This window comes from Loxodonta africana, chromosome 3, assembly GCF_030014295.1.
Source record: "Loxodonta africana isolate mLoxAfr1 chromosome 3, mLoxAfr1.hap2, whole genome shotgun sequence".
Classification (NCBI taxonomy): Eukaryota; Metazoa; Chordata; class Mammalia; order Proboscidea; family Elephantidae; genus Loxodonta; species Loxodonta africana.
In genome coordinates this window covers 46,191,753-46,219,012 of record NC_087344.1, presented here as the reverse complement: position 1 = coordinate 46,219,012, position 27,260 = coordinate 46,191,753, and the positions used below count along the sequence as shown (strand labels likewise).

The following is a 27,260-nucleotide window of genomic DNA, read 5'->3' as shown; positions in this document are numbered from 1 at the left end:
AGTCCATTTCAACTCACTAATGCTTAGGATATTGATCTTTATGAGGTCCATTTCATTTTTGACGACTACAAATTTTTCTAGATTCATACTTTGTACATGCCACATTCTAGTTATTAGTGAATATTTGCATCTGTTTCTTCTGATCTTAAGTTGTACCATATCAGCAAATGAAGGTACTGAAAACTTTACTCCCTTCGCCCAGAACATGGAGAAGTTAAATGAAGGTTACAGTGCTAGTAGGTGACAAAGTGTCTCAAAACAACAGTCTGACCCCAGAGCCCCTACTGTGTAGGAACTGGCTCACCTGGTGTGGAAAACCACTGACAGTAGCACCCTACCACCACCATCTCAAGTTTCAAGTCCAATTTTTTGTAGCGTATTCTCAGTAGATAAGGTAGTGCGGAAACCTGATTCTATAGTTGTCCTTATTTGTTCACGTGCACTTAGCATTCTGTGTCCTTCACGATGCCAACTTGCTGGCCTCTCTTCTCTTTCAGTTTCTGTTCCAGCAGCTGGGAATGTTGGTGTCCTTTGTGAAGAGCCACATCAGACCTTACATGGATGAAATAGTTACCCTCATGAGAGTGAGTAGAGATTAATGCTTGGCTTATTCATCTGTGTTTGGTTCAAGGGAAGCCCAGAAGCAGGTTGGATAACATGGACATTTTTTTCTATGGTTCAGTGTAAAGCTTTTACAACCTGAGTATAAAAAATGGAGTGAATTATCCCACTGGATTATGAAAGGGTGAGAGAGGCTGGTGCTCCAAGCTCGCAGACCCCCAGGTACAAAGGTGTAAGGTGTAAAGTCTGAGGAGAAAACCTGAAGTAATTGTTTTGCCAGAAATAGACTTTTGAGTTATTTGCTTCACACAACAAAGCAATTTCACTTTAATATCACAACAGTGCTTTACTATTCCCACTAAAGCCCTCTTGCATACTGCCCATAAAACCATGACCTTCGAGGGGCCTGCATATTAGGTTTTCCTTGGGCTATTAAATGCAATGGACTCCCATCAGGTGCTGGGGAAGAAGGTTATGTTTTACCCTCCTACCCTCAAAAGCTTAAATGTTACCTTCTGACTGCGATGGCATAGGAGAAAAGGCTCCCTTCCCAGCATCTCATAACATGCATTAAGCAGGTACTGGAGGACTCCCTGTTGATGGCAATACCGTTTTTTCTCTTTGAGGGGGAGACTTGCTTCCTACCGTTCTCTATAATTTAAATGTCTCTGCCGGAAAGGTTGCTTTGCGGAGGTCGTTGTGCCTTCAGAGTTGGAAGATGATTTCTTTTCTCCTACACCAGACCTTTGTAGTCAGCTTGGAAATACAGCAGCATGAAAATCAAAATGACTGGCTTCAAAAATGTGACTCCCCAGGAACCTGGGTCTCAGAACTCGGGCGGAGGGGAGAAGAAAAAAAAAATGGGAAAAAAGCTGTATGTTTTTAAAAAACTGTATATATTAAAGAAATGAAAGGGGAGAAAACTATATACACATATGTATGTGTGTGTATGTGTATATGTATAAAATTAAAAGCTCGTCTACTCTCTGACTTCTGCCACAGCTGTGAGGCCTGTGTTCAAGGAACATTTAGACGGAATGCTAAAGAGCCTGGGGATGGTACTGAGGGGGTGGGGTGGGAGAGGAGGAGGGGAGCATTCTTCTGGTATGAAGCTGAAGTAATCTGTGACTTTTCCACAAAGACTTATGACCAGAACATAGGGATTTGAGTCAGGGAGAGCCCCATACCTACAAAATACAGCTTTTATTTTGTCCAAGATGGAGAAGGTGCAGCAGGGCTTTTCCTTTGGCTTTTGATCTTGGGCATTTTAATGAGCTCCCCTGAGCTTAGGAAGAGAACGGTCTTTGTGAACAGTGATCAGCCAATACCCCCGGGCTGGCTGCCTGGCCTCTTTCAGGTAGAGAAAGCCCTGTGATGAGCGGGCGATAGTACAGCTGAGAGGCAGGTGGGCTTTCTCTGAAGAAGAGACAGTGTAGCCCAAATGAATGAACATCAGACAAACTGGAGGTCAGAAAATTCACGATGCTTCTTTGACAAAGCTTTATAATCTAGAGAAAGGAGCTTTTTCAAAAAGAATACATCTCACCAGGCAGAGAAAAAGAAAGTTTTACCAGCATCTTCTAGCATGGTTTTCTTTTTCTAAAATTTTATGCTTAAAAAAAAAAAAAAACACAATAAAAATATCTTACACTTCTGTAAGACCTTTCACCTGAGGAGTTGTCTCTTTTTTCATTGACTTCAACTCTAAAGTATTCGGGGACCCCAAGAGAATTAATGTGTCATGTGTTGCCATTATTAGTAGGGTTTCTATTATCATTAAATCTCTTCCTCTGGGGATCTTAAAGAAGGAGGTAGGCAACTGTCTTTTTCAGTGGAGTTAGAGGCTTGGACCAGTTTGCCTCATAATACCAAGGCAGAATCTGTGGCCAGTTGGCCAATTTTTCAGTAACTTATATGCAGTTGATTATATGGGTGCAGAAAAATGCTCATTTTGTGATACTATCCAGGACCGAAAATAGTTTGAGTGTTGAGGAAGATTGATGGATTTTCAAAAATCATTGCAGATACAGAGAAGAATCCTTTTAAAATTCCCTTCTGTCTGTTATAAAGTACATGTTTCAGCGCCTGCATTAACCTAAAATGTAGTCAGTCACATTCTCCATCATGTTAAATGGTATACTTCTTACCAGTAACAATATTTAGCACTGGTAAAGTACTCTGTAGTTTTCAAAATCCTTTCCCATTCTGATCTCATTTCTTTCACACAGTGTCCAGTGAGGTTAGGAAGTCAGGAGTGCAGCCTGGAATAAAGTCATTTACCCTTGAGTCATACACCTAGTAAGAAGGAGAACCAGGTCTAGAACTCCAGGCATCTGACTTTAGTGGTTAAGTAACCACTGTCATGCCTAGCCTTTCTTTGTGGATGGTACCAGTGAGTGCCTAGTACAGCATACTGCCTAACATAGACTCTTGGTGGATGTTTGTTGATGAAATGAGTACTCACTCAAAGCCTATGGTCCAGTCCTGCTAATGTAGATGAGGGCCAGAGACATTAGGTACTATGTTCCATTTATGTGGCTCAAGCATGGCTGTGATCTTCCTAACCCATTGGGAAAGATGCCAGATGCTATCGAGCAAAGTCTAAATTCAGAAAGGGCAAGAAATATGATAACACTGGAGTTGCCTTCTGGTAGAGGTCCCATGGTACCCAGAGTAAAGTATCCACCCTGGACCACTTGAGAACTCTCAGAATGATTTAGATTTACTCATTTGTTCATCCTGTCAACATTTGTTTGAATGGTGAGAGTATGCCAGACATACTCTGGGGATACAGAGAGGGATCAGAGCGATGTTTTGCCCTTGATAACTGACAGCCTAGTAAAGGGAGCGTAAAAACCCACTGCTGTCAAGTCGATTCTGATTCACAGCAACCCTATAGGACAGAGTAGAACTGTCCCATAGGGTTTCCAAGGCTGTAATCTTTATGAAAGCGGATTGCCACATCTTTCTCCCAAGGACTGGCTAGTGGGTTGAACTGCTGACCTTTTGGTTAGCAGCTAAGCACTTAACCACTGCACCACTAGGGCTCCTTAGAGGGACAGTACCGACACCAAAACCCAGTGCCGTTGAGTTGATTCCAACTCATAGTGACCCTACAGGACAGAGTAGAAATGCCCGATAGAGTTTCCAAAGAGCGCCTGGCGGATTCGAACTGCCAGCCCTTTGGTTAGCAGCCATAGCACTTAACCCCTACGTCACCAGGGTTTCCAGAGGGACAGTGGCAAAGAAAATTAAGTATAACAGGTGCTAGAAAGGAGAAATGTAAAGGGACCCAAGGTGGATGACAGAAGGAGAACAGGAAAGCCTTCCTTAGGATAAGTGAGGCTTGGGCAGACTGGAAAGACAGCAGGGCTTAGCTGAGCAGGAAATGGCGTTCTAGGCAAAGGGAGAAGCATGAGCAAAGCACAGAGGAATGAGGTGGTTGTTGTTAGGTGCCCTCGAGTCGATTTTGACTCAGAGCGACTTTATGTACAACAGAACAAAACACTGCCCGGTCCTGCACCATCCTCACAGTCATTGTTATGCTTGAGCCCATTGTTGTAGCCACTGTGTCAGTCCGTCTTGTTGAGAGTCTTCCTCTTTTTAAGTGACTGTTTACTTGACCAAGCATGATGTCCTTCTCAGGGACTGATCCCGCCTGATAACATGTCCAAAGGATGTGAGAGGTAGTCTCGCCATCCTTGCTTCTGAGGAGCATTCTGGTTGTACTTCTTCCAAGACAGGTTTGTTCTTTTGGCAGTCCGTGGTATATTCAATATTCTTTGCCAATGCCACAATTCAAAGGTATCAATCAATTCCTCTTCAGTCTTCCTTATTCATTGTCCAGTTTTCAGATGCATATGAGGTGATTGAAAATAGCATGGCTTCGGTCAGGCACACCTTAGTCCTCAAAGTACCATCTTTGTTTTTTAACACTTTAAAGAGGTCTTTTGCAGCAGATTTGCCAATGCAAGGCGTTGTTTGATTTCTTGACTGTGCTTCCGTGGGCATTGATTATGGATCCAAGTAAAATGAAATCCTTGACAACTTCAGTCTTTTCTCCATTTATCACAATGTTGCTTATTGATCCAGTTGTGAGGATTTTTGTTTTATGTTGAGGTGTAATCCATACTGAAGGTTGTAGTCTTTGATCTTCATCAGTAAATGCTTCAAGTCCTCTTCACTTTCAGCACTCGGGGAAGTGCCATTTATTTTGTTCGATATGGCTGTGATATGGAATATAAGAAGGGACCTTGTGAGAGGAGGATAAGAGAAGGAGGCTATCCGGGGCAGACTGTGCTCACTGCATTTTTGCTTTTTTCCGGCCATGTCAGTTCCTTGGTTCACATTTCAGCAGAAGGGCACCTGACTTTGCTCCTCTCTGTCTTTCTTCCTTATAGGAATTCTGGGTCATGAATACCTCAATCCAAAGCACAATCATTCTTCTTATTGAGCAAATTGTGGTAGCTCTTGGGGGTGAGTTTAAACTCTACCTGCCCCAGCTGATCCCGCATATGCTTCGAGTCTTCATGCATGACAACAGCTCGGGCCGCATTGTCTCTATCAAGGTGAGTAGCCAAGAGCAGCATCGAAAGAGATTTCCAGCTTACTTCAGAGTTCCTGGATGATCAGAGCCAGATAACAGGTCAGAGTTCCTGGATAGTCAGCTAGAGGTGAGACCTTGTTCTGAGTCACAGGTCGATGCCCAACCCACAAGACAAGAACCAAAGACCACCAATACCTGATGCTCGAAATTTATAGTTTACAGGATGTTTACAACCCTCTCTTGATTATCCTTATGTTTTATTTCCTTTTTTTATGTGTTATTCCTGGTAAATGTTTTATCCTACACCAATTTTCTCTATTATCCAGGGACTGATTCCTTATCAATTGAAGTAAGCTCAGAGAAAGCAGCATAATATGTAAGCCACATAAAATAAAAAAATAAAGAGTGCTACCAGAAAAATGTTGTTCAAAACCACTTAGTAAAGGCTTTTCAGAGTCCTTACAGAATTTTGAAATTATCCATACCACTGCCCTTCTCTCGGTACTTAGTCACTTGATATCTGACTATTTTGTTCATCAGCCATGCTTTCATTCCCTTTGACAGTTGTTGGCTGCAATCCAGCTGTTTGGCGCTAACCTGGATGACTATCTGCATTTGTTGTTGCCTCCTATTGTGAAGTTGTTTGATGCCCCCGAAGTTCCACTACCATCTCGAAAGTAAGTGCCTTCCCTTTGGGACTAATAGTCAACAAGCTTTTAATGTTTTGTTGAAAATGTCCTTTTCTTAGTTCCCAGACCATCTTTCTACTTTTTTTTGTTATTTCAACTTCCATTATCTTAGTCTAGAATTATCCCAGGTTTATGGAAATTTTAACTGTCCCCATCCCACTGAAATGTATGTTGGAGCCCTGTCATCCAGCATACCTCAGAAGCCCTTTCTTGCTGATTGTTCAGGTAACCCTCAACCACTTGTCTTAGATTATGATTGTATGTTAGCAATTACTGTATGTTAGTGATTGTTGTAGGGCAGCCTTAGAGACAGTGGACCGCCTGACGGAGTCCTTGGATTTCACCGACTATGCCTCACGGATCATTCACCCTATTGTTCGCACACTGGACCAGAGCCCAGAACTGCGTCCCACAGCCATGGACACATTGTCTTCACTTGTCTTTCAGCTGGGGAAGAAGGTAAAGAAGGAGCCCTGAACAACTAGGCACTCTTAAGCCTTACTTTGGAAAGAAGACTTTGTGAGCTCCTCCACTTATTAGTCAGTAGGTTTCAACACCATCAGAGAAGACTGAATTATTTGCTTTTCTTTTTCCTTTTTTATTCAGCCCATATTTATTGAGCACCTATATGGGGTAAGCATTATGCTGGGGATAATACAGTAAACAGACTAAAATCTCTGCTCTCATAGAGTTACATTCTAATGGAGCAAAGCAAATAAACACAGTTTGTTCCGTAAGAGTGAAAGGTGTGAGGAGAGAGAGATGCTGTTTATTTAGGGTAGACAGGGAAGGCCTCTCTGATAAGTTGACATTTGAACAGAGACCTGCAGAATCCAGTGAGGCCTAAACCTAGAGAGGAGTATGCAGGCAGAAGGGATTGCAAATGCAGTGGCTCTGAGTTCAGGGACCTGCAGGAGAGCAGTATGACTTCAGAGGAATGAGCAGGGGAGAAGTACTTGGAGCTGAGGTCACAGAAATAATGAGTGGGGGAGGAGGGTACATAGCTAGATCTTGGAGGCCAGTGGTTCTCAAAGTGCGATCCCTGGACAAGCCATATCCACATCACCTGGGAACTCAGAGATGCAGATTCTCCGCCTTCACCCAGACATGCTGGTTCAAAAACTGGCTATGGAGCCCAGCAATCACCAGGTGATTCTGATGCTCACTGAAGGTTGCAGATCACTGCTGTAGGCCACTGTAAGTATTTTGACTTTTACTCTGAGCAGGACTGGAAGTCTTTGGAACATTTTGAGCAGAGAAGTAATTTGATCTTACTTAAAATGATCACTCTCAATGTCCGGTGGAAATATAGATTGTAGGAACAAGGATGGAAGCAGAGAGACTTGTTAACCGTCCATTGCAGTAACCCCGATAAAAGATGATGGAGGCTTGAACTACGGTTATAGCAGTGGGGTGGTAAAAAGTCAGCCTTCTGAATACCTCAGAGCTAGCTAACCACAAAGAAGAAATAGCTATAATGTCATTGTGGCAATATCTTTCTCTCTACTTTGCACTCTGCAACATAATGGTTTTTGGTCTCTTCCCCATTCTGCTATAGTACCAAATTTTCATTCCAATGGTGAATAAAGTTCTCGTGCGACACCGAATCAACCATCAGCGCTATGACGTGCTCATCTGCAGAATTGTCAAGGTGAACTACGTACACTTCATTTCTCTTTCAGAGTCCCCCATTGTCTTTACTAATTGGTGGTGTTCTTATAACCTTGGCTGTGAGAGTAAATATAGCTTTTTAGCTCTAAACGAAGAGTCAGCTTTCTGAAACGGATCAGATATAAATATTTCCATCCTTGCAGGCTATATTGTCTCTGTCTCTGGCCTATACCTGACTCTGCCATTGTTGCATGAAAGCAGCCATAAACAATGTGTAAGCAAATGAGTGTGTTTGTGTTCCAGTAAAACTTTATTTACGGACACCAAAATTTGAATCTCGTATAATTTTCACATGTTCTAAAACATTGATCTTTTTTTTTCAGGCATTTCAAAATGGAAAACCCATTTTAGCCTTGGGACCAAAAACAGGCAGTGAGCTATTTCCCAGCCCTGCTCTAAACACTTCCTCAGTGTTATCATTGCTCACAGTTGTTTCTTAGTTGAATAGTTGCATACACATATTAAGTCAGTGCTTGTCAGTGACTGGCAAAGACTGGTCTACAGTGGGGAATACAGACCACCCATGATTCATCTTGTCCCTACATGTATCTTTCTACTTCCTCTTGAAATCCAGTCTCTTCAGAAAATCTGAACCTCCCAAGAAAGTTTCTAAGCTGGGAGGGTCTAATGCAGTTGCAGATGTTTTCTATAACTTGCTGGTTGCAGGGATACACCCTTGCTGATGAAGAGGAGGACCCTTTGATTTACCAGCATCGAATGCTGAGGAGCGGCCAAGGGGATGCACTGGCTAGTGGACCAGTAGAGACAGGACCCATGAAGAAACTGCATGTCAGCACGATTAACCTCCAAAAGGCAGGTCCATTGCATCCTGGGGATCTTGGGAAGGAGAGCCCTGCTCTTCTCTCCTGTTCAAAACTTTCAGCTCTTACTACCTTTCACTTAAAATAACTAAAAAATGGTCCAAAGGTTTTTCTGGAAATTTAGACCAGGAACTTAGGTAATTTTGTCTCTCTCCAAGTATCTGAATTGTAATTTTTTTTTTTTAAATAGAGGAAAGGTGGAGAACAAAGTGCCTTGTGGCATTCCCTTGGATCTTTGGTAGGAGAGCCCTTTGCTACAGATAACATTCTCATTTTTACATGAATGGAGCAAAACTGGTGAGGTCCCCTAGTTAGCACCGAGACTGATGCAGGCCCTTATAGCAGTGCTTCTCAAACTTCAGTAGGCTCACAGATTACTGGAGCTCTTACTAAAATGCTTGTTCTGATGCAGGCAGTCCGAGATAGGGCCTTGATACTCTATACTTCAACAAGCTCCTGGGTAGTGCTGGTGCCACAGATCTATGGGCCACACTTTGAGTAGCAAGGCTTTGGATCTCTGAAGAGGAGTACGGAGTTCTCTGTGCTGACTAAAGCCTGGGACGTGACCAGCTTTTCACCATGCATGCCACCAGCACTCCACTGAAAAACAGGCAGTTTCAAAGCATCCCTGATGAATCTGGTTAAAATAATCACGGTTACTTCACTGACTTTTAAATAAATATACCAGGCTGCTTATTTTCCACGTTTTGCATTAGTCTTCAGTACTTATGATGACTGTAAACAGCCTCCAGTTTGGATTTCACCACAGTGTTGATGTTCCTTTTTTAGTAGTTGAACACAGCTGCTGTACCTCTTGTGCACCCGTAGATAGAGCTGAAGAACTGGGTGAGGACTGGGCCCTGCTCACTGTTCTTTCTTTTCGCCAGGGCCATAAAGATTGGAGCGCATACTTATGTGCGTGCACGTTCACACAGCTTCAGAACATCGGGGGTTTATTACTGCCTCTTGTATCCGTCTGTACGTGCACAGACAGCTGTACAGTGACTACTGCTGAGAAATGTCCAGTGATTTAAGACGGAAGTGATAAAATACCTCAGGGTCATGAACGATGCAGCTTTACCTCTGTGGTTTTTGTAACTGCTAGTCTGAGACTTCAGGAGGAAGAAAAGGTCATCAATCACCTGGTACTCCCAGGCAGGAATTGAGGCCACCCTGCTGACACCTCACATGGAGGGAGGGGCTGGGGAAGGAGGCCAGATACACATTTCCTCCCAGATGTTTTCTGCCTGCCTGGGATCAGAATGTCCTTCCAACCAGGCAGCTGTCCACCCTGCTGTAGAGCTTTGTTCTCTCTATTTTAGGAAATTCCCTAGTAGTCTAGTTTGCTTCCAGGAAGTTTTACTTTCTACCCAGTACTGGGAAAAATAAACAGAAGCTTCACCAAACAGAGGAAAGAATCCCTAGTTTCTCTCACCTGAGAGAGCAGATCAAGTTCAAAAATCGTTAGCAAAGTCCTCCAGTACAACTGACTCAGATTCATATGGTTGAAAAGTACATTGTTCTTCCTCATATTCATGTGATGATAATTAGGGATTGTTGCATGTATCAGTTTTAACCAGCTTTCAAAATAACAATTTGCCACCTCAGTTACCTTTCTATTGGCTATGATAATAAGGAGTTACATGGTACAGAAAACATAGAAACTGTTTATGTCTCTAGAATGCCTTCCAGGATTTTCAGTGGCTTCGCTGTTTTATGATTGTTTATTTGGGCTCATCTACAGAATAAGCTGGCGTTCCCTGAACATTCACCAGCATCACCAAATGAGGTGGTCAGCAGCGGGTGGGTGCAGGAGGAGGTGGCTGGTGTTTAAGCATTTATTACAGAACCCAGAGAACTGAAAGTTGATTATGTTTTAAAGTAAAGAGCAGGGGGGACAGTCCACATGGGGGACTTACCATACTTAATAGATTGTGTAGTTAGTGTCAGTTAAGCTATGATTTTTTGAAGACCTGTTTACTGCCATTTATCAAATAATAATGATAGCAGTAACAACAACTGATATTTGTTGAGTACATTCCACTGTCAGGCACTGTTGATGAACAGTTTACAGATATTAACTCATTTAATCTTCTGAGTTAGGTGCTGTCATTATGTGGATGTTAAGGCACTGAAAGGTTAATTGCCCAAAGTAATCTGCCTGGTGTCAGGTAGTTTATCAATAATAGAGCCAGGATATCACCAAGTTAGTGTGACTGTAGAGCTCACTCTCTTAACCACTGTGCTGAATTGCCTCTACCTTACCCAGGCTCAACCTAACATCACTAGAGGAAGAGGGAAATTAGTAATACTTCCTGTGTACGTCCAACTTTGTGATACAGTGCAACCAGCAAGACACCCATTGTGTAGATAGGAAGCCAGAAATCTACATATAGCAAAGGACTTATGTTCCCATTTCGCCCTAAAAGGCGAGTCTTTGCTATCTAGTGTCACTCTTTATTCTAATCCATGGGTTCTCGTCGTATGATCGCTGAGGAGCCTTCGTATAGTCTCTTGTAATATCAAGTCTTTTGATTAGATAATATCTCTGCTTTGGTTTCTGACATAAAGTAATAGTTTCTGTGCTGTTACTCATTGGTAACTCATTGAAAGTTGTCACAAACCTTCGGTTTATCCCAGGGAATTGATGGATTGAGTCACAGATGGTTAGGTGGTGTTGCACATGGGGGTCTCTCATTCCCTAGAGCACTTAACTAGTCCAAAGTTTGAGAACTGCTTAACTACATGATCTCCTTAGTTTAAGGAGGATTGACATGTCTGTTCTACCAGAACAATCTTTTAAAAACATGTTTTGAAAGTTAGGGATTTAGTAGTTAGGGCTGCTGTTGTTGGGTGCTGTCGAGTTGGTTCTGACTCATAGCAACCCTATGTACAATGGAATGCAACAATGCCTGGTCTTGTGCCTGCTTCACAATTGTTGCTATGCTTGAGTGCACCTTTGCAGCCACAGTTTTAGTCCATCTCCTTGAGGGTGTTTCTCTCTTTCCCCGACCCTCTGCGTTACTAAGCATGATGTCCTCCTCCAGACTGGTCCTTCCTGATAACACGTCCAGTGTATGTAACACATAGTCTTTGCCATCTTCACTTCTGAGTCACATTCTGGCTGTACTTCTTCCAAGAGAGATTTGTTCATTCTTCTGGCAGTCCATGGTATATTCGATATTCTTTGCCAACACCGTAATTCAGAGGCGTCAATTTTTCTTCAGTCTTCATTATTCATTGTCCAGCTTTCACACGTATATGAGGCTATCGAAAATAGCATGGCTTGGGTCAGGTACACCTTAGTCCTCAAATTGACATCTTTGTTTTTTAACACTTTAAGGAGGTCTTTTGCAATAGCTTTGCCCACTGCAACACATCATTTGATTTCTTGACTGCTGCCTCCATGGGTGTTGATTGTGGATCCAAGTAAAATGAAATCCTTGACAACTTCGATATTTTTTCCATTTATCATGATGTTGCTTATTGGTCCAGTTGTGAGGATTTTTGTTGTCTTTATGTTGAGGTGTAATCCATACTGAAGGCTGTACTCTGATCTTCATCAGTAAGTGCTTCAAGCCCTCTTCACTTTCAGCAAGTAAGGTTGTATCATGTACATATTGGAGATTGTTAATGAGTCTTCCTCCAATCCTGATGCCACATTCTTTTTCATGTAGTGCAGCTTCTCAGATTATATGCTCAGCATACAGATTGGATAGTATGGTAAAAGGGTACAACCTTAACATACACCTTTCCTGATTTTAGACCACGTAGTATTCCCTCGTTCTGTTCAAATGACTGCCTCTTGGTCTATGTACAGGTTCTGCATGAGCACAATTAAGTGTTTTGGAATCCCCAATCAGGGTTAGGCCTGTTCAAATTGATGTCATTTTGATGATACTTAATAGCAACCGTTTTCTGCTCATCTATTCCAGCTAGGCGCTTTAGATACATATCCCTAGACAAGAAAACTGAGGCTTAGGTACAGCCACAAGTAGTTTTCCCAAGGGTTAGAGCTGCTAAGTGGTAGAGCCAAGATTCCTGCCTGGTGGTTCTAGCTTCAGAGTAATAGGAACTTACACACAGAACAGGCACTAACTTTGTGCCAAGACTGTTATAAATTCATCACACGTATTAATCTTTAAAATACCATCTCAGGTGGGAACTATTATCTTTATTTCACAGATAAAGAGACTGAAGCACAGAGAAGTTCAATAACTTGCCTAAGGTCAGAGAGCCAAAAAGTTACGTGACTGGGATTTGAATTCAGGCAGTTGAGCTCCAGAGTATGGCTCTTGGCCCTGCTATGCTGTACTGCCTCTCTCCAGCGCCTGTGTTCTTTCCATCTACCACCCTAAACTGCCCCTGGCAGTGACTCTTGTCACCTGGATAGTTCAGAGTTTTGAAGAAAGCTGGAAGGGATAAACTAGAGAATAAAATCTGTTCAACTCCTTTAGTTTTCCCACAGTGCCTTGTGCTTTGGGCTGATTCTAACATCTGATTTTAATATCATTCGGGATGATGTGAACCTGAGCATTTCCCTTCTCCTATGTAACCTTTACTATGAGATGAGCCCGTGTCCTAATGCAGAGAGTGTCTGGTCCCTTCATACGCCACTGGAGGCCATTCCAGGAGTGTTGGAATGCACTCTGAATGTGGTAGTCTCCCTCGTTTCTGGTTCTGTAGAACTCTCTGCTTTGCTGATATTCAGAGTTCAGCACAAATGTGTAAAACAGACCTTTTCTGTATTCCAGAGGTTGCTACTTATGTTTTATAGCTTTTATTAAATATTACTGTTTTGTATTGTTTCTCTGGGGGGATTTTATCATGAGGTATAATTTTATAAATCAAAAAAGTAGAGTAATCTTTAAATAGATGAGGGATCTTTATAATTGGCCCTTGAAGCTAATGGCTTTCTATTGTTGCCTGTGGGATTACAGGCCTGGGGAGCTGCCAGAAGGGTTTCCAAAGATGACTGGCTGGAATGGCTAAGACGACTGAGCCTGGAACTACTGAAGGACTCCTCATCTCCTTCCCTGCGCTCATGCTGGGCCCTGGCACAGGCCTACAACCCGATGGCCAGGTACGGTGTGTCAGGGCTCCCTGCTTCCCAGCTCCAGATTGGAATGAAGAGAATCTGCATGTAGAAAATGCTATATATAGTAGTTAGTTTTTATTAGAGGTAATAGTAAAAAGGCCAGTGTTTTTAATTTTGCTAACTGTGGGACAAAGAAAACGGCAAATTGAATAAGCTCATATTAATAAGAAAAGCGTCCACCTTGACCTTGCTGATAGGTAAAAATTAATTTTTTCCTTACTAGATTTAAGTCCAAAATGTTTATTACTGAGTTATTTACAACCCTGAAAACAACTATCAAATAGTTGAATTTAGCCTGTTTTCCAATAATAATGGTACTCTAATTATTTACTTTTGCATTAGAAACACCCAAAACTTAGTGGTCTAATCGCTCAGAGATGACTTGGAGCAGAATAGAAGTGCGTTATGACACCCACATGGTGTCAGCAGGGGTCCTTTGACTGGTGGCTATAGGATCCACTTTCAAGATGGCACATTCTGACGAGTTGGGACTGACTACTGACTGGGAGCTCAACTCTGGCCAAGGGCTGAGGGCCATAGATCTTTTCCACATGGATTTCTCGATGGGCTGCTTGAGCTTCCTCACAGCATGGTGGCTGAGTTCAAGTGTGAGTGTCCCAAGAGAACAAGGTGGAAATTCACGGTACTTTTATGACCCGGTCTTGGAAATCACATAGCGTTTCTTCTGGTGTATTGTTCAAGGCAGTCACAAAGGCCCACTGTCGTCACGGATGCCACCTCTTGATAGGGGAGTAGCAAGGTTCTAGAAGAGTATATGGAGTAAGAGATATTGTTGTGGCCCTCCTTGGAAAATGCAATTTGCCACAAAAAAAAAAAAATCATTTTAAAATAGTAAGTCTTTAACAGCCTTTAAAATTTCATTTATGAAAGGTTTAAATGCATATGAAAATTTTCCAGTTTAATGTAAGTGAATTAAGTAGAATACAAAATGGTATAAATGTGTGAATTCAACTATTAAAAATATACGTACATAGGAAAACAAATAGAAAGTAATGCAACAATGATTACCTCAAAGAAGGAAAGTTTAAAGAGTGATTATTTTGTTCTCTACTGTTTTCCTTTTTTTCTGCAGTAGACATTTGCTATTTTTAATGAGAAGAAAATGGTGATTTAATTAACAAACTAACCTTTCTCATTAGCAAGAAGCAAAAAGCAAGGCATATCATTTTACTTTTTCTCAGCACACTGGTTTGCTATTAGGGCCTGTATTTAGCAGAAGTAGTCTTTGATACTGTTGAATTAATGCCATGATTGGGCCCATCTGATTTTTTTTTTAAGTATATTTGTAATGCTTTAAAAATAATTTCCAGAAAAAAATCAGTTTCTAGGACTTCCCTGTTTCCATAGTGTCCAAATTTTAGGTGCCCAGCTGGTGTACCATACGGTATCTCCCTTCTACTCCAAGTCGCCTCTGAGCACAATGTCATGCCAAGTCTGCTTGTGGTAAATACCTACGTACACATTCATCCTCGTAGTTCCAAACATTCCCTTTGGGATCTGATGTGGTCTCTAACCTAGATCAGAGAGTTTATTTCTTAATTCAGATAGGACTTCTTTCTGTTTTCATTTCAAATTTTGTTTTTTCTATCAGATTCCAAATTTATACAGACATTGGTCTGTCTCACACTTTTCAATGTTTAACGAAAAAGAGGTATAGAGGCATCAAATGCTAAACTGATACATTATAGGCATTTCCTATAGTTTCTACTCCCCCAACTCACCAAAAAGGGAGTGGGATGAGATTAAAGCTCAGATGTCAGGTAAAGTAAATTAATTCCATCTGTGTGATGCTGTAGTGATTTAAAATAGTTTTAGTAATCTTAGAAATGGCATCTCTGGTTCAGTTCTTTGTTAAGGCCCCAGCTGTTAGAAATGGGCTTTAGTGAATCTTTTAAGACTTGTGGATTTAGCATCTGTTTTCTAGTGTATGAACCAGAAAGTTTCTCAAGTTACATTTTGTTTATGGCCATCCAGCTAAGGTTTCTGGTTATGTTTTGCAAAGCAATAGCAGGTGCTGCCTTTACTGTTCCAGATCTTAGACATTTGAACATTACCCAAGAAACATCCGGGAGATCAGTGGAGGATTATTATTTTCTGAGTCTGTTAATGCTAACCTGTATGTTCGAAGTCCCCTTTCTGTTCTTACCCTCTGATGAAGACAAGTGGTGTAAAAACTGCCGAGAAATATACCTGTTGAGACAAGTTTTTTTTCTCCACTCCTCTCTCTGTCTTGCACATACACATAGACACACACAGAGTCCCTGTATATCACTGGCAAATACGACAGCCACCAGCCACATATAGTTATTTTAATTTAAATTAAAATTAAATAAAATTTAAAATTCAGTTCCTTGGATGCATTAGCCACATTTCAAGTGCTCAGTGGCCAGATACTTGTGGCTAGTGCCACAGCATGTGACAAGACAGGTGTAGACCATTTCCATCATCACCGAAAGTTCTGTTGGACAGCGCTGGTCTGTATAATCAAAATCAGTGATGCTGGGCGAAGATTGATAGGCGTGACTTTGTACACCGGGTAGAGGCATGAGAGATGTTTCTAACTTCTTTCTCCACTCCCCTCTGCCTTCAGGGACCTATTCAATGCTGCATTTGTGTCCTGCTGGTCTGAATTGAATGAAGACCAGCAGGATGAGCTCATCAGAAGCATCGAGTTGGCCCTCACCTCTCAAGACATTGCTGAAGTCACGCAAACCCTCCTAAACTTGGCTGAATTCATGGAACACAGTGACAAAGTGAGACTTTTCCCCATTATCCAGATAGAGGCTAACAGGGAACCAGCTGGTGGGAGGGGAGAAGCATCCATGCATTCCACTTTTGTTGGTGTCCCATCTGCCATTTTCCTATCTGTGGGGTTCTGCCTCTCCTCTAGGGCCCACTGCCACTGAGAGATGACAATGGTATTGTCCTGCTGGGTGAGAGAGCTGCCAAGTGCCGAGCGTATGCCAAAGCACTGCACTACAAAGAACTGGAGTTCCAGAAAGGCCCCACTCCCGCCATCCTAGAGTCTCTCATTAGGTAAGCCATAAACCCATTTTAATTGCCACCTTCATCCAAAATGACCCCACCTCTTCCACTGCCTGGTGCAGGTTCCCTGGAGTCACATGTAGGCTTCTGCTCTGTGAAATCGCCTTTGGGTCTGGCCCACATGTTTGAGTGAGATGTGGTTGCAGATGGCTCTCCCCTGGATTCTAGCCGTGGTTGTCATTTTTGTTGACCCTTAGCACCTGGGCTTCTATTGTTTTCCAACTTACGCTTGCAGGTCCCAATGAAATGAGCAATTCTGTACCCCTAGCTGCCTAGGAAAGACAGGTTTTATATGTGGTTAGATAGCAGTCTCTGAGATAAGTGGAAGATGTACTGGTCCCTGCGTCTCAGAGGTCACTTGAAGGCACGCTTGGGGTTTTATTGACTAAAGGTCTTAGTGCCTCGGTTCTGTGTCTAGAAAAGGGAGAGCAAAATCTGAAATTTGATGGTCTTTTCCTCTGATTTGTTTATATTCTCTCCTTTTATAAGATGGCATTGAGTCTTCTGGGTATGGAAAAAACAGGTAGTTTAATCAATTTTCTGCTGTTACGATATCACAAGCTGCCTGAAATGTTATCTCCAGTTCCTAGAGACTGTTCACTTCCCCTAATGGTTATCAGAGAATATTAACTCTGGGATCTAATTATCTCCAGGAATATGCTAACATGTTGGATCATTTCACTCCAGATAGTTTAGGAAAAATCGCCTAGCTAATAAGTTCCTCCATTGTGGCTGAAAGAACCTGCTGTGTGTCCAGTGCTTCTTTCATCTGAGAGGATAATCAACTGGTCATGTTCTCTGCTAGTTCTGCTTTTGGACAGGTGCTAAAAAATGTTCCTTTAAACGCTTTAAAAAGGGACCAAAAGATAGAATCATATTTCTGCCCAAATAAGTTGGGCTTTGAGAGAGTGCTGATTTCTGAAATACCATCTAGGAGCAGTTACAAAGATGCATCCTGTGAGGCATGCTTCTGTTTCTGATAAGGAACAGCAAATGTGAAAACCCGCATCTCTTCCTCCATCTCTGGCTTGAGTAATGTGGTCTCACGTGGTAACTAATGGAAACCTGGTATCTGAATATAATAACTTAAACATCAAATAACTAGTTTTGCACATTAATTTTCTTGTTAACCTTCTTCTGTTTGAGACCTATTGGAAACTCCTCTCATCCCACCTCTAGTTTTTTCCCTATATTTGAGACAATCATAGAGGAATTGATGTTTATGCAGATACGTAGTAGAAAGAATCAGAGGCCTGGAAAAATGTTAAGAGGTCATTTAGCTTCTTAAGCCAAATGTAGTTGAAAATTAAGCCCACAAATTTTTGTCAGATTTTCCTGCAGATTAATCTTGGCTTTAAAAAAAAAAAAAAAAAAACTGTTCCACGGTAAATCCAGTGCGCCGAACTCATCAGGCTTGTTCCTAGTCTGATTCAGCTCAGCTTGCAGTTTCTGCTTCCCTTAATTTGGTCTCCTATATCTTCCAAACACCTTTGTTTTTTGTTTCCATTTGCAGCCTTAGCTTCTGATTTTGTAAAACTGCTTTTCCTAAGCACCATTACGGTGTTATGTCATCAGTTTTACTAAAGAAAGTTTAAAGAAACAGCCCTAGGCAACGCTGCTATTAAGCTCACAGCACTACCCCAGGCCTCTGAATGAGCCTTGTGGAAACTCCTCTCAAGGGTCAGGACCGGTGGTGGTTGTACATCCCTGAGCCTCTACCCTTTAGTAATAGATTGAATTCCCTTCCTCACAGTGGCTAATGGAGAGCGCACAGCTAAATTCCTGGCTCACCTCTAATAAATTACAAAATTTTACCTGTTTTGAATACAAACCTCCACCCTTGACATTATTTTCTTTTTCCTGGTCTTATTTTCCTTTAGCAATTCGTCTGCCTTTTTTTTTTTTTTTTTTTAAAGATTATTACACTATACATATTTGAATCAGCTAATTGCCTTAAATTCTTTTTGAAACAACTTGGAGTGAACATACACAAAAACATCTTTGTACAGCAATTCCTTATTTTTTGTTTTTGCTTTCAGAAGCAGTGCTTTACTAACAATATTGTTCTCTTGCTGCTGGATCAATCTGTCTAGTAACTTTTTTACCTTCTACTCCAGGACAAATTAAATCCCACAAGTAATCCCCAAAACAGGGCCAACATTGAGGCTATTCCCATCTCCTCAAAGCTCATATAGATAAGTAAGTGTAATTGCTTCTTAGGGGAACAGAAGATTAAATGTGTATTCAGTTATGTGGAAACACACATGTACATATACACATGTGTACACACACACTCAAACACATACATACACACTACTGTGGGGCTTTTACTTGGTTAGCTTATTGCACTGGGATATGGTCTAGTGGCCTGCTTTTCTTTCTCCATCATTGCCCAGCCCCTGCATGTAATCCCCTTTCTTAATTTTTTTCTAATTGAGACACCTGCAAAATTAAAACTAAAAACAGCCAGTGCTCACTAGATAGACATGCAACTCTGACAACTGCCTGTTGGGCCTCATTTGTTCATTGCTTTCTGCACAGCTCCATTCTTTTCTGTATTGTGTTCTCTCAAGTATCTTCAAGGATCTGGTCAGAACAAAATGTTCTTTGCCTTTGGGAGCAACACCAGGCTCTCCTTTGGGTTCCTAATGTGGTTCTGTCCTCATTAAGGTCAGAGACGGTGCTGGGCTCTCAATCTGAATCCTTGGTACCCATCGTCCCCTTGCATCACAATACCCAGAAACCAAACCAAACCCGTTGCCATCGAGTCGATTTTGACTCATAGCGACTGTATAGGACAGAGTAGAACTGCCCCATAGAGTTTCCAAAGAGCACCTGGTGGATTCGAACTGCCGACCTTTTGATTAGCAGCTGTAGCTCTTAACCACTTCGCTAGCAAGGTTTCCTGTACCACAATAGGTGCTTTAAAAACATTACTGTCAGAAACTGCACCACCGTAGGTTAAGTGGTTGGAGGACAGTCTGTGCATTCAGTAACAGCCGTTCTCCCTGTCCCCTCTGCCCCTTTCTCTGAGAAGTTTCTCCCTCAAAAGTGAAGTAAACCACAGAGGCTGACTGAGGAGCCTTAGCTTTTTTGAGTTGTGGGATATGTAGATGAGAGAGAATAGAGAGGAATGCGCCTTCTGCCGTCTGCATACAGAGGATCCTGTTCAGAGTTGAGTAACTGAGTGTATTCTTGCTTGCTTCTTCCTCCTCCTCTCCTTTCAGCCCTTGATCTTTTTACCATCTCTTTCCTAGCAGTGTTGTGCTGGCTGCTGAACAGCTCTGATTCCCCTGCCTTCCGTAGGGAGTTTCTCTTTGAATACCTGTCCCATGGGAAGTCCTACTTCAGCGTAGCTTCTCTCTCTCATTTTGTTTATTCCTTTGAAAATCCCCAGGTACTTATTTTTAAGGCTCACGCAGGGCGCCAACAATCAATTATATTGTAGGTACAATAGCAGATATTGAGTAAGAAAAATAGCTTGCCTTACCTGACTGGCTCAAGGGAATGGTTCTTTTTGAAAAAGGAAAAATGATTTCCAAAAGGTCAAAATTATTTGGTACCCATTATGGTTAAAGATACTTTTCTTTTCTGTATGTTTTAGTTTGATCAAGTAGGAAGTAGGTGTGTTTGTTTGCAGAGTACTTTGAAACCTTTTGATGAAAGTGGTGGCAGTGGCCAGGTGGAGGTTAGTGAGCTGGGCCAGGATCTGGTCTCTTATCAGCATCTACTGCCCTTTTGGCCCCTCACCTTTCCTTTTTTGGGTTCTTGTTCCTCCTGTGTTTCCCTGAATACTGACACAGACTCACTCACTGCTCACCTTCTGGTTTTTTCCTTAAACTTTTAGCAAGACTCTAAGTGATAATGGTGTAAGAATTAAAAAAGAAAACAAACAAGTTTTAAAAGAGTTTATTGTAGAAGGAAAATAAACTTTGAACATGTAAAACACAAACTGTAATATTTTTACAAAGCAAGGTGCTTGTGTACAGCATGAATTATTACCATAGCGCCACCTACCCTCATTTTCAGCTGTTTCTTACACACAAGATAAATGAAGGAAGTCCTTTGGGCTCTTTCCTGACAAAGCAAATAGAGATAAGTCTGTATCGACTGTGAATATTTTAAGGCCATTTTGTGCAAGTGTCTGTGAAGGACTTATGCCCATGCCCTTTGGTGCTCCCCTGAAACTGCTAAACCTACCAGTTCCTTTCAGTGCTGTGCCGTGATTAAGGCCAGCAGCGGGGGGCTGAGAGTCTGATTGCAAGGCCCTGTTCCCACCTGGGTCCGCTGAACTCTAGCAGGACAATTTTTGTATTTTAATAGAAATGTATAGACTGAAGATAGTTTTACTGGATTTAAAAATGGAAACCCCTCCTCCACCACACTCTTTCTGTCCTTTCTCTAGCACCCAAAACTTCTCCCTTGAGAATTGAAATTAAATAGCTCTTTTTAGCAAAAGGATTTGTTTCCTGCCTTCACATAATCTAGGCCTTAGAGAAGATGGATGAATTGACCTCACAGTTAATGTTTTTTCACAGAAAAATCATGTGGAAAAGACAAACTACTGTTATGTTAGGGATCACAAGCAGAAAGTCCCTCAGTCTGGCCCCTGAGAAAGAAGTCTGTCTCAGGACCCACTGTGTTTTAAACACCTTGTCCCATTTACTGCAGCATCCTTGGTACAAACCATTGTGTTCCTCTGAGACTTACTCTCTTGTTGGAGATTGTAGATCATGTTCCATCATTACCCTTTCTATACACTCTTCCTCCCCTCCTCTGCTTCTGCCCAGCCTCCATTTTTCTGCATCCTGCAGCTCCATTCCCCAGCAGGCCTTCTTTTAGGGCTTGAAGTCTTCTGGGCGGATTTTCATCTCCACTCGTTTGAGGGAGTAAGTAGACCCATGCCAGCCATACCAGGTGATGCCATCCAGGTGCTTGTTGTGCTCTCCGAGGCGGTAGTAAACTCCATTGAGGTTGGAGTCTGTACAGCAGTTGTACCAGTATCCACCTGGCACAAGAAACAGAAGTAAGCTAAGAATGTCCTCCCCTTGAAAAGTGATGATAGGTAGCCTAGACCTCAGGGATTTGTTATTGTTCCTTGAACTGTAGGTAAGCAGTTAGAGCTTGTAGCAAAGGTATCAAAGCCAGAATGCCAACTGTACAGTTACAAATTCACGCTTTCTCTTCAAATGTGATTACGGGCATATTCCTGAACTTCCCGTCCCCCACCCCCGGATCTCACCTTTGCGGAGCTGTGCGCACTTGTCCAAGCAGTTGTCATTGTCCTTGTCCTTCGTGCTGAAGGCTGTATTGTTATGATAGAGGAGGGCGTCGTTCCCCACATTGCCACTGTAGTTCCCCAGGAAAAGGCGGTAGCTATTCAGTTCATTGCCCAGAACAAAGTGGCTGTACTCAGCATAGCGCATGTTGCCCTCCCAGTCCTGTCACAGGGGAGACAGCCTTAGAGGAACTGCTGCAGGGCTTTAGTTCAGACCGTCCTAGCCCCACAGCCACATCTTTGGAATTTAGTAAGCTGTTGTCACCTGTTCACCTCCGCACCATACTAATCTGGGACTCAGAACACTCCCCTCCTAATTAGTCTCCCTTTCTGTATTCCTACACATCCCTGTCTGTTAGGTGTCGATGTACATTTCTGCTCCATCCCACTCAGAAGTGTCACAAGAAGAATGTGAGAATATAAAGTGCATGCTTCCAGGCCTTTGATGAGGGGCACCACCCAATATCAGTAAGGTTGGCACTTCAAGGGCCTCTTCCCCAGGCCAGACCAGAGACAGCAGTGTCCCAGCCAAGCTGACTGATGGACTTGTTGACCTCTGGCCTGGGCCAGGCCTCCTCCTTGTGGTACCTGCAGCTCTGCTTCTGTGTAAAACAGGAAAAAAAAAAAACCTATTTTCCTCAACTGTACTGCAACCTGCAGAAAAACCGCCATAATAAATGGACAAATCTATAATGCATAAGAATAGGAGTGGGTCCCCAGAGTTGTACACAGTTGTGTGTGGCAGCCCTATTCCAGTCCCAGGGACCCAGGCTTGCGTGCTCACCTCCATTTCCACACGTAGCCGGGTTGGCCGACGGGAGAGCCGGTGGATGTGCTCATTCCCCAGCCAGAAGTCCCCACGGATACTGCCAAAGCCCTGCTTGTACTGCTTCCAGTCCCGGTAGAAGGAGACGAGGCCACTCTTCCGTCTCTGAATGATGGTCCAGCCGCCGCCTGAAGTCACCATGTCACAGAACACCTGGAGCAGAGGATGCTGGGTCAGGGACTAGCAGAGGTTGGTGGCAGGAGTGTGCCTGCAGGCTTTGCAACCTTTCCCCACCCACAGAGCCAGTGGCTGCGCATACTCCCATAGTCGCACAGGCATACCACACCAGCGATTCTACCCCGATGTCAGCAACCCAGGGCAGAGTGGTGGTTTGCTGAGGAAGATTGTCAGAATTGGGGGTGGGGTGGAATTGGAGGGCCCGGATATACATACAGTTTTCGGGGAAGAAAATTAGGTACTTCTGATATGTCCCCTTCATTTTCTCTCTTTTCTTCCCCCCAAAGAATAACTACTCTAGGACAGGGCAGAGGATTTAAATTAGTAATTTAATTTAAATTATAAATTAATTTAAATTAAAATTATCTAATATATGTCAAGAATTTGATATTTGGTTGATTATGGTTTAAAGTGGCAAAACAGATGCCTGGATTTTTCTGTTTGGCTAGCTCTCTGGTATTTGGTATGTTTACTTTCCTGTTTTGAACTTCCCTTTCTTTAGACTATAAATAATCCCTGTTGTCTCCATCCCTTTGAGAGGGTGGAGGACAGATGGTGGAACGTTCGTGTGTTGAGGCAGTGAGGAGACCTCACCTCCAGCTCAGGGCTGCCCAGGAAGTCATCGGGAGGCAGCTTGTATACTCCAGAGATGCGGTAGTTCTTCTGGTGGAGGGAAGAGCAGTCATAGATGGCGTCTACAAAGGGAGCAAAGCACAGGGGTGAGCATCCAGACTTGGGGGCTCCATGGCACCTGAGCTGTTCCTGCTGCATCTAAATTGAATGTTTGAAAACTGAGGCTTCATTCCTACCATTGGTGTTAATTAGTAGGCAGTATCTGGATTTGGGAGAGGTAGTCTAGGGAGATCAAGAGAGGAGGTGTTTTTTGGCTTTACGAGAGGCAGGGCAGAGGGGTGGGGAAGCCCTTCACCTGGATAGCATCAACAGGACAGTCAAACAAGGGGTTCCAGGTTAACTTTGAAATGAGTTACTCGGCTGTAGTCTTGAACTCTGAATTCTAGAAATGTGACAAGGTGTGAGGGTCTTGGGTCCTGACATTTGTTGTAACAGATGCTCCTGTTTAGTAGATTCGGACTTCTCAGCCAGCCAGCCCCTGTCAGCAGATGAGTCATGAGCATCTCATACCTTCTGGTTTTGTTACTGTTGGTTGGCTGCTTGGTTTTTGTTGCTCTTTTTCAAAGGGTAATGGCTACTGTCAACCAATAAAGGGAGATAGGTTTTTACAGTCTTGTCTTTCCGCCCTTAGCCTAACAATACTAGAGTCTCAAATGAAAATGGAAACACCCTGAAGAACTCTTTGAGCCCCTCCCCTGGCAGTGTTATTAAAACAAGGAAACGAGGGCATCGGACAGGTGGATTTTCACTCTGGGATTGATTTAAATGCTTCCTTGGCTACCCTTGGGAATACTGTTTTATGCCAGATTTTGTTTTCCTGTTCTGAAAGTCGACGAGCGTATTGTGGAGGAGAGTACCCTTCCCTGATGGGATTCAGAGAGCAGGAAATCTTACTGTCCAGGAAATGTCCCACCATCTATGTCTTGGGATTCTTTTCTTGGGACCACTACACTGGGGCATTAGAAAAGAGCACAAAGATGGCAGAAAGTAACACTTCTACCATAGGAATTGTCCAAGATTGTTTGGTTCTCCTGCAGAGCACATTGGGGCTGGGGGTGGGGGGTACCCTTCCTTTGCCATCAGAGTTCTTCATTTCCTTTTACTGGTGCAAACATATCAGCTTACTGCTTTCTCCAAGGGGCTTCCTACTTAATAGAGTATCAAGGTGGCCCACAGCAGGTAATAGAGAAGAAAAATGAGGAATCTTCCCCTAGGGAAGAATAGTAGAGGCCTATATATATATATTTTTTTTTTATCAGGAGAGCTGCATTTGATCCCCCGTGAAACTCCCTGCTGGGTGGTGAGAAAATCATGTTTGGAGGGGCAGAGGTGGCGTGGTCAGATTCCTCTGTCTGGCCTGATCTTTTCTGCCTGTCTGGTTTCATCTCACAGACCAGCTCAGGACTCACTTATCTGGAAAATGGCCTGAGCATACCTTGCTATCCCAAACTAAGTGTCTGGAAGTAAATGCTTTAAAAGTGATTTATAAACATTAGTTTAATTAACAGAGTTTTCAAACTTATTTTATGTTAAAACTTCTTCATTTGGCCAGAGGGTAATCAGTGACTTATCCATTAGAGCCATCTCTCTTCCCAGAAGCTAATCACTTTTTGTTTTTGACTTGGTTTGTAATGTGACCACCAGTTTTTGTGTCAGCAAGAAATAACATATCCATAGAATATGCTCCTTATAATTAATCATTTCCTGATAATTTCAGAAAATAAAATTCATCTATGAACCATAAATTCACCTCTAAGCCTAGCTGAGCCAAGCCAAACAGAAACTGAAAGTTATTATTGAAAAGAAAACATTAATTGTATTTTCTTTTTGACCTTTGAGAATTCCAGGTTTCAGTGTAGCGTTTTATTATTTCCTGTATTATTTTGGAAGAAGCTTATTTGAGACTATGAGAAAAAAACAGAAATACTAGAACTGAAGAATGTTGAAAAAGCCTATCCTTTCCTGAACACAAAGGCATTCGTTCTTCAAATAGCTATGGACAGTATCTATACGCTTAAGTCTTTGCCAGCAAGAGTAGTTCAAGTTGTAAAGAGAGGACTCAAGATACCATTACTGCCCATCCCACTAAATCTTAGGTACACCAGAGAATTGTCTTTGGTAAAACTTTGCTTCTAGAGCGACAGGTTTTGGCGTTCGTTCTTGCTTCCTTGGGATGGAGGATATAGCCTGTCAGCTCTTGGTTAGGAAGCAGTGTAATGAGACCAACCCAGGAAGATGTGAACTCTGTTTCTAAGGCTTGCTGTGTGACTTCGAACAAACTACATACTCTCTCTCTGCTTCAGGATGGCAGTTCATGCCTTTCTAATTTGTAGAAACACTTTGTGAATCAGAGAGACCTGTGAGGGTCCTGGGTAAATTTTCAGAACATTGGAAATCAAAAGAAATAACTCCTTAAGCCTTTGTTAAAGGGAAAATAGAGCCAATGGCACATACCCAAGAAAGTATAATCGAAAAGAACCCCTAGTAATTGTTCCGATGCCCAGGTTTTCTAAAAGTGGTACTCTAGACAGGGAGATGCTAGGCTCTTTGAGGCAGAACATGATGAGCAGCGTGAGAACCCGCCCTCCTTACCTGCCGAGGTCTGTGTGACAGTCTGCGCTGCCTGCAACTGCATAATGTCGATCTGGTTGTTCATCTCAGAGTACTTGCCCTCAGCCTCTGTGAGCCGCACCTCCATGCGTTTGCTGTTGCTCTCCAGCTCCATCACCTGCATGACCACGCTGACCCAGTCCCTCTCCTGCTTCTGGCTCAGTTCACTCAGCAGGCTGCTCAGGTTGGTGATTTGGGCCTTGAGCTCCTTCACCTCCTCACAGCAGGTGGCCGCTTTGAACTGTGCAGGTGTCTTGTGCTTAGGGGGCTTCTGTGGCCACACTGGGTGGCTAACAAAGGCCATGATGAAAATGCAGAGCCAGGTCACAGTGGAGAGAGTCTTTTCCAGCATCATTCTTAGACCTGGGTGAGGGATTCTCTTCCTTTGGGGGAATCTGGATGTGCCCAGTTGAGGTTTGCAAAACTGCAGCAAATTATGACCTTAACACTCACTCTTGACTGTCTTGTTGGCTTCTTTCTTTCCTTGCTCCTTCTTAGCCTTCTCAAAGCTTGAGTTTCTGAAAATGGGTCTTAATTGGGTATCCTATAGCCCTCTGTCCCAAGCCTGAATGCTTTACCAACTCCGCATCTTAAATATTGTTTGCTGCCTGCACCTCCACCCCACAATGGCCGTACCCTTCACTTTAGCCCCTCCCATCTCATCTGGGAGGGTCAGGTGCCTGCTGGGTGAAGTCAGTGTAAACTTAGTCAGAGGAGGGGAGGAGGGATACAGGGCCGAGTCCTTCTTTCCTTGCCTGTACAGTCTCTGGGCTGAGACAAGAAGAGTGTGAAGTTGTGTGTTTCCAGACTCACTTATTAGATTATGGCCCTGCCAGGCACCGTTTCAACTCTATCAGCAAGCAGGGCAGGATCAGAAGAATTTCCAAATTCAGTTCTAAAGGTTATATAACTGTGGGGTGAGGGTAGGGTAGGGAAAAAGAGTTGGGAATGAGAGTCTTTATTCACCCAGGGAAGCCTGTTAATGTAATCCATGCTGTTTATATGAGGCTCTGCTATATTTTGGCATCCTGCTGAATGCGCTTTTAACTCCGCTGGTCATTCCTTTCTCTGATCATCATTCAGTGTTTGACAAAATACTCATTCTACCTGGGCCTGACACTCGTTCACATCCGAAAATGCCCAACTTAGAAGAATTCTAGAAATACAAGAATAAGGTTAATCTCTTAGGAAGGAAAAAGAAAAGACTTTGTAATTCATATCCACAAGATTTGCTCTGTTATCTTCTTTTGAAATACTTTCTCCTTCAGCAAAAAACTGGGCCAG

At 42.8% G+C, this 27,260-nt stretch overlaps 2 protein-coding genes across 11 annotated transcripts in view; one reads left to right on the top strand and one right to left on the bottom strand.

The window, feature by feature from the left end:
- Positions 1 to 27,260, top strand: part of MTOR (mechanistic target of rapamycin kinase) — a 144,829-nt gene that overhangs the window by 51,301 nt on the left and 66,268 nt on the right. For 8 of the 10 annotated variants that reach the window (XM_064281270.1, XM_064281273.1, XM_064281269.1 and 5 more), the window contains 9 exons: positions 498 to 584; positions 4,962 to 5,129; positions 5,672 to 5,784; positions 6,081 to 6,255; positions 7,355 to 7,447; positions 8,134 to 8,280; positions 13,229 to 13,371; positions 15,998 to 16,160; positions 16,298 to 16,443. In XM_064281270.1, the coding sequence (XP_064137340.1) occupies positions 498 to 584; positions 4,962 to 5,129; positions 5,672 to 5,784; positions 6,081 to 6,255; positions 7,355 to 7,447; positions 8,134 to 8,280; positions 13,229 to 13,371; positions 15,998 to 16,160; positions 16,298 to 16,443 (1,235 nt within the window). The remainder of the gene's footprint in view (positions 1 to 497; positions 585 to 4,961; positions 5,130 to 5,671; positions 5,785 to 6,080; positions 6,256 to 7,354; positions 7,448 to 8,133; positions 8,281 to 13,228; positions 13,372 to 15,997; positions 16,161 to 16,297; positions 16,444 to 27,260) is intronic. The other 2 variants (XM_023552065.2, XM_064281275.1) reach the window with 1 other exon arrangement.
- On the bottom strand, positions 20,313 to 26,710 carry ANGPTL7 (angiopoietin like 7). Its single transcript, XM_003413469.4, has 5 exons — positions 25,959 to 26,710; positions 23,328 to 23,428; positions 22,515 to 22,709; positions 21,695 to 21,893; positions 20,313 to 21,460 (listed from the first exon to the last, which is right to left on the bottom strand). The coding sequence occupies exons 1-5, from the start codon at positions 26,329 to 26,331 to the stop codon at positions 21,291 to 21,293; spliced, it is 1,038 nt and encodes a 345-aa protein (XP_003413517.3). The 5' UTR covers positions 26,332 to 26,710; the 3' UTR covers positions 20,313 to 21,290.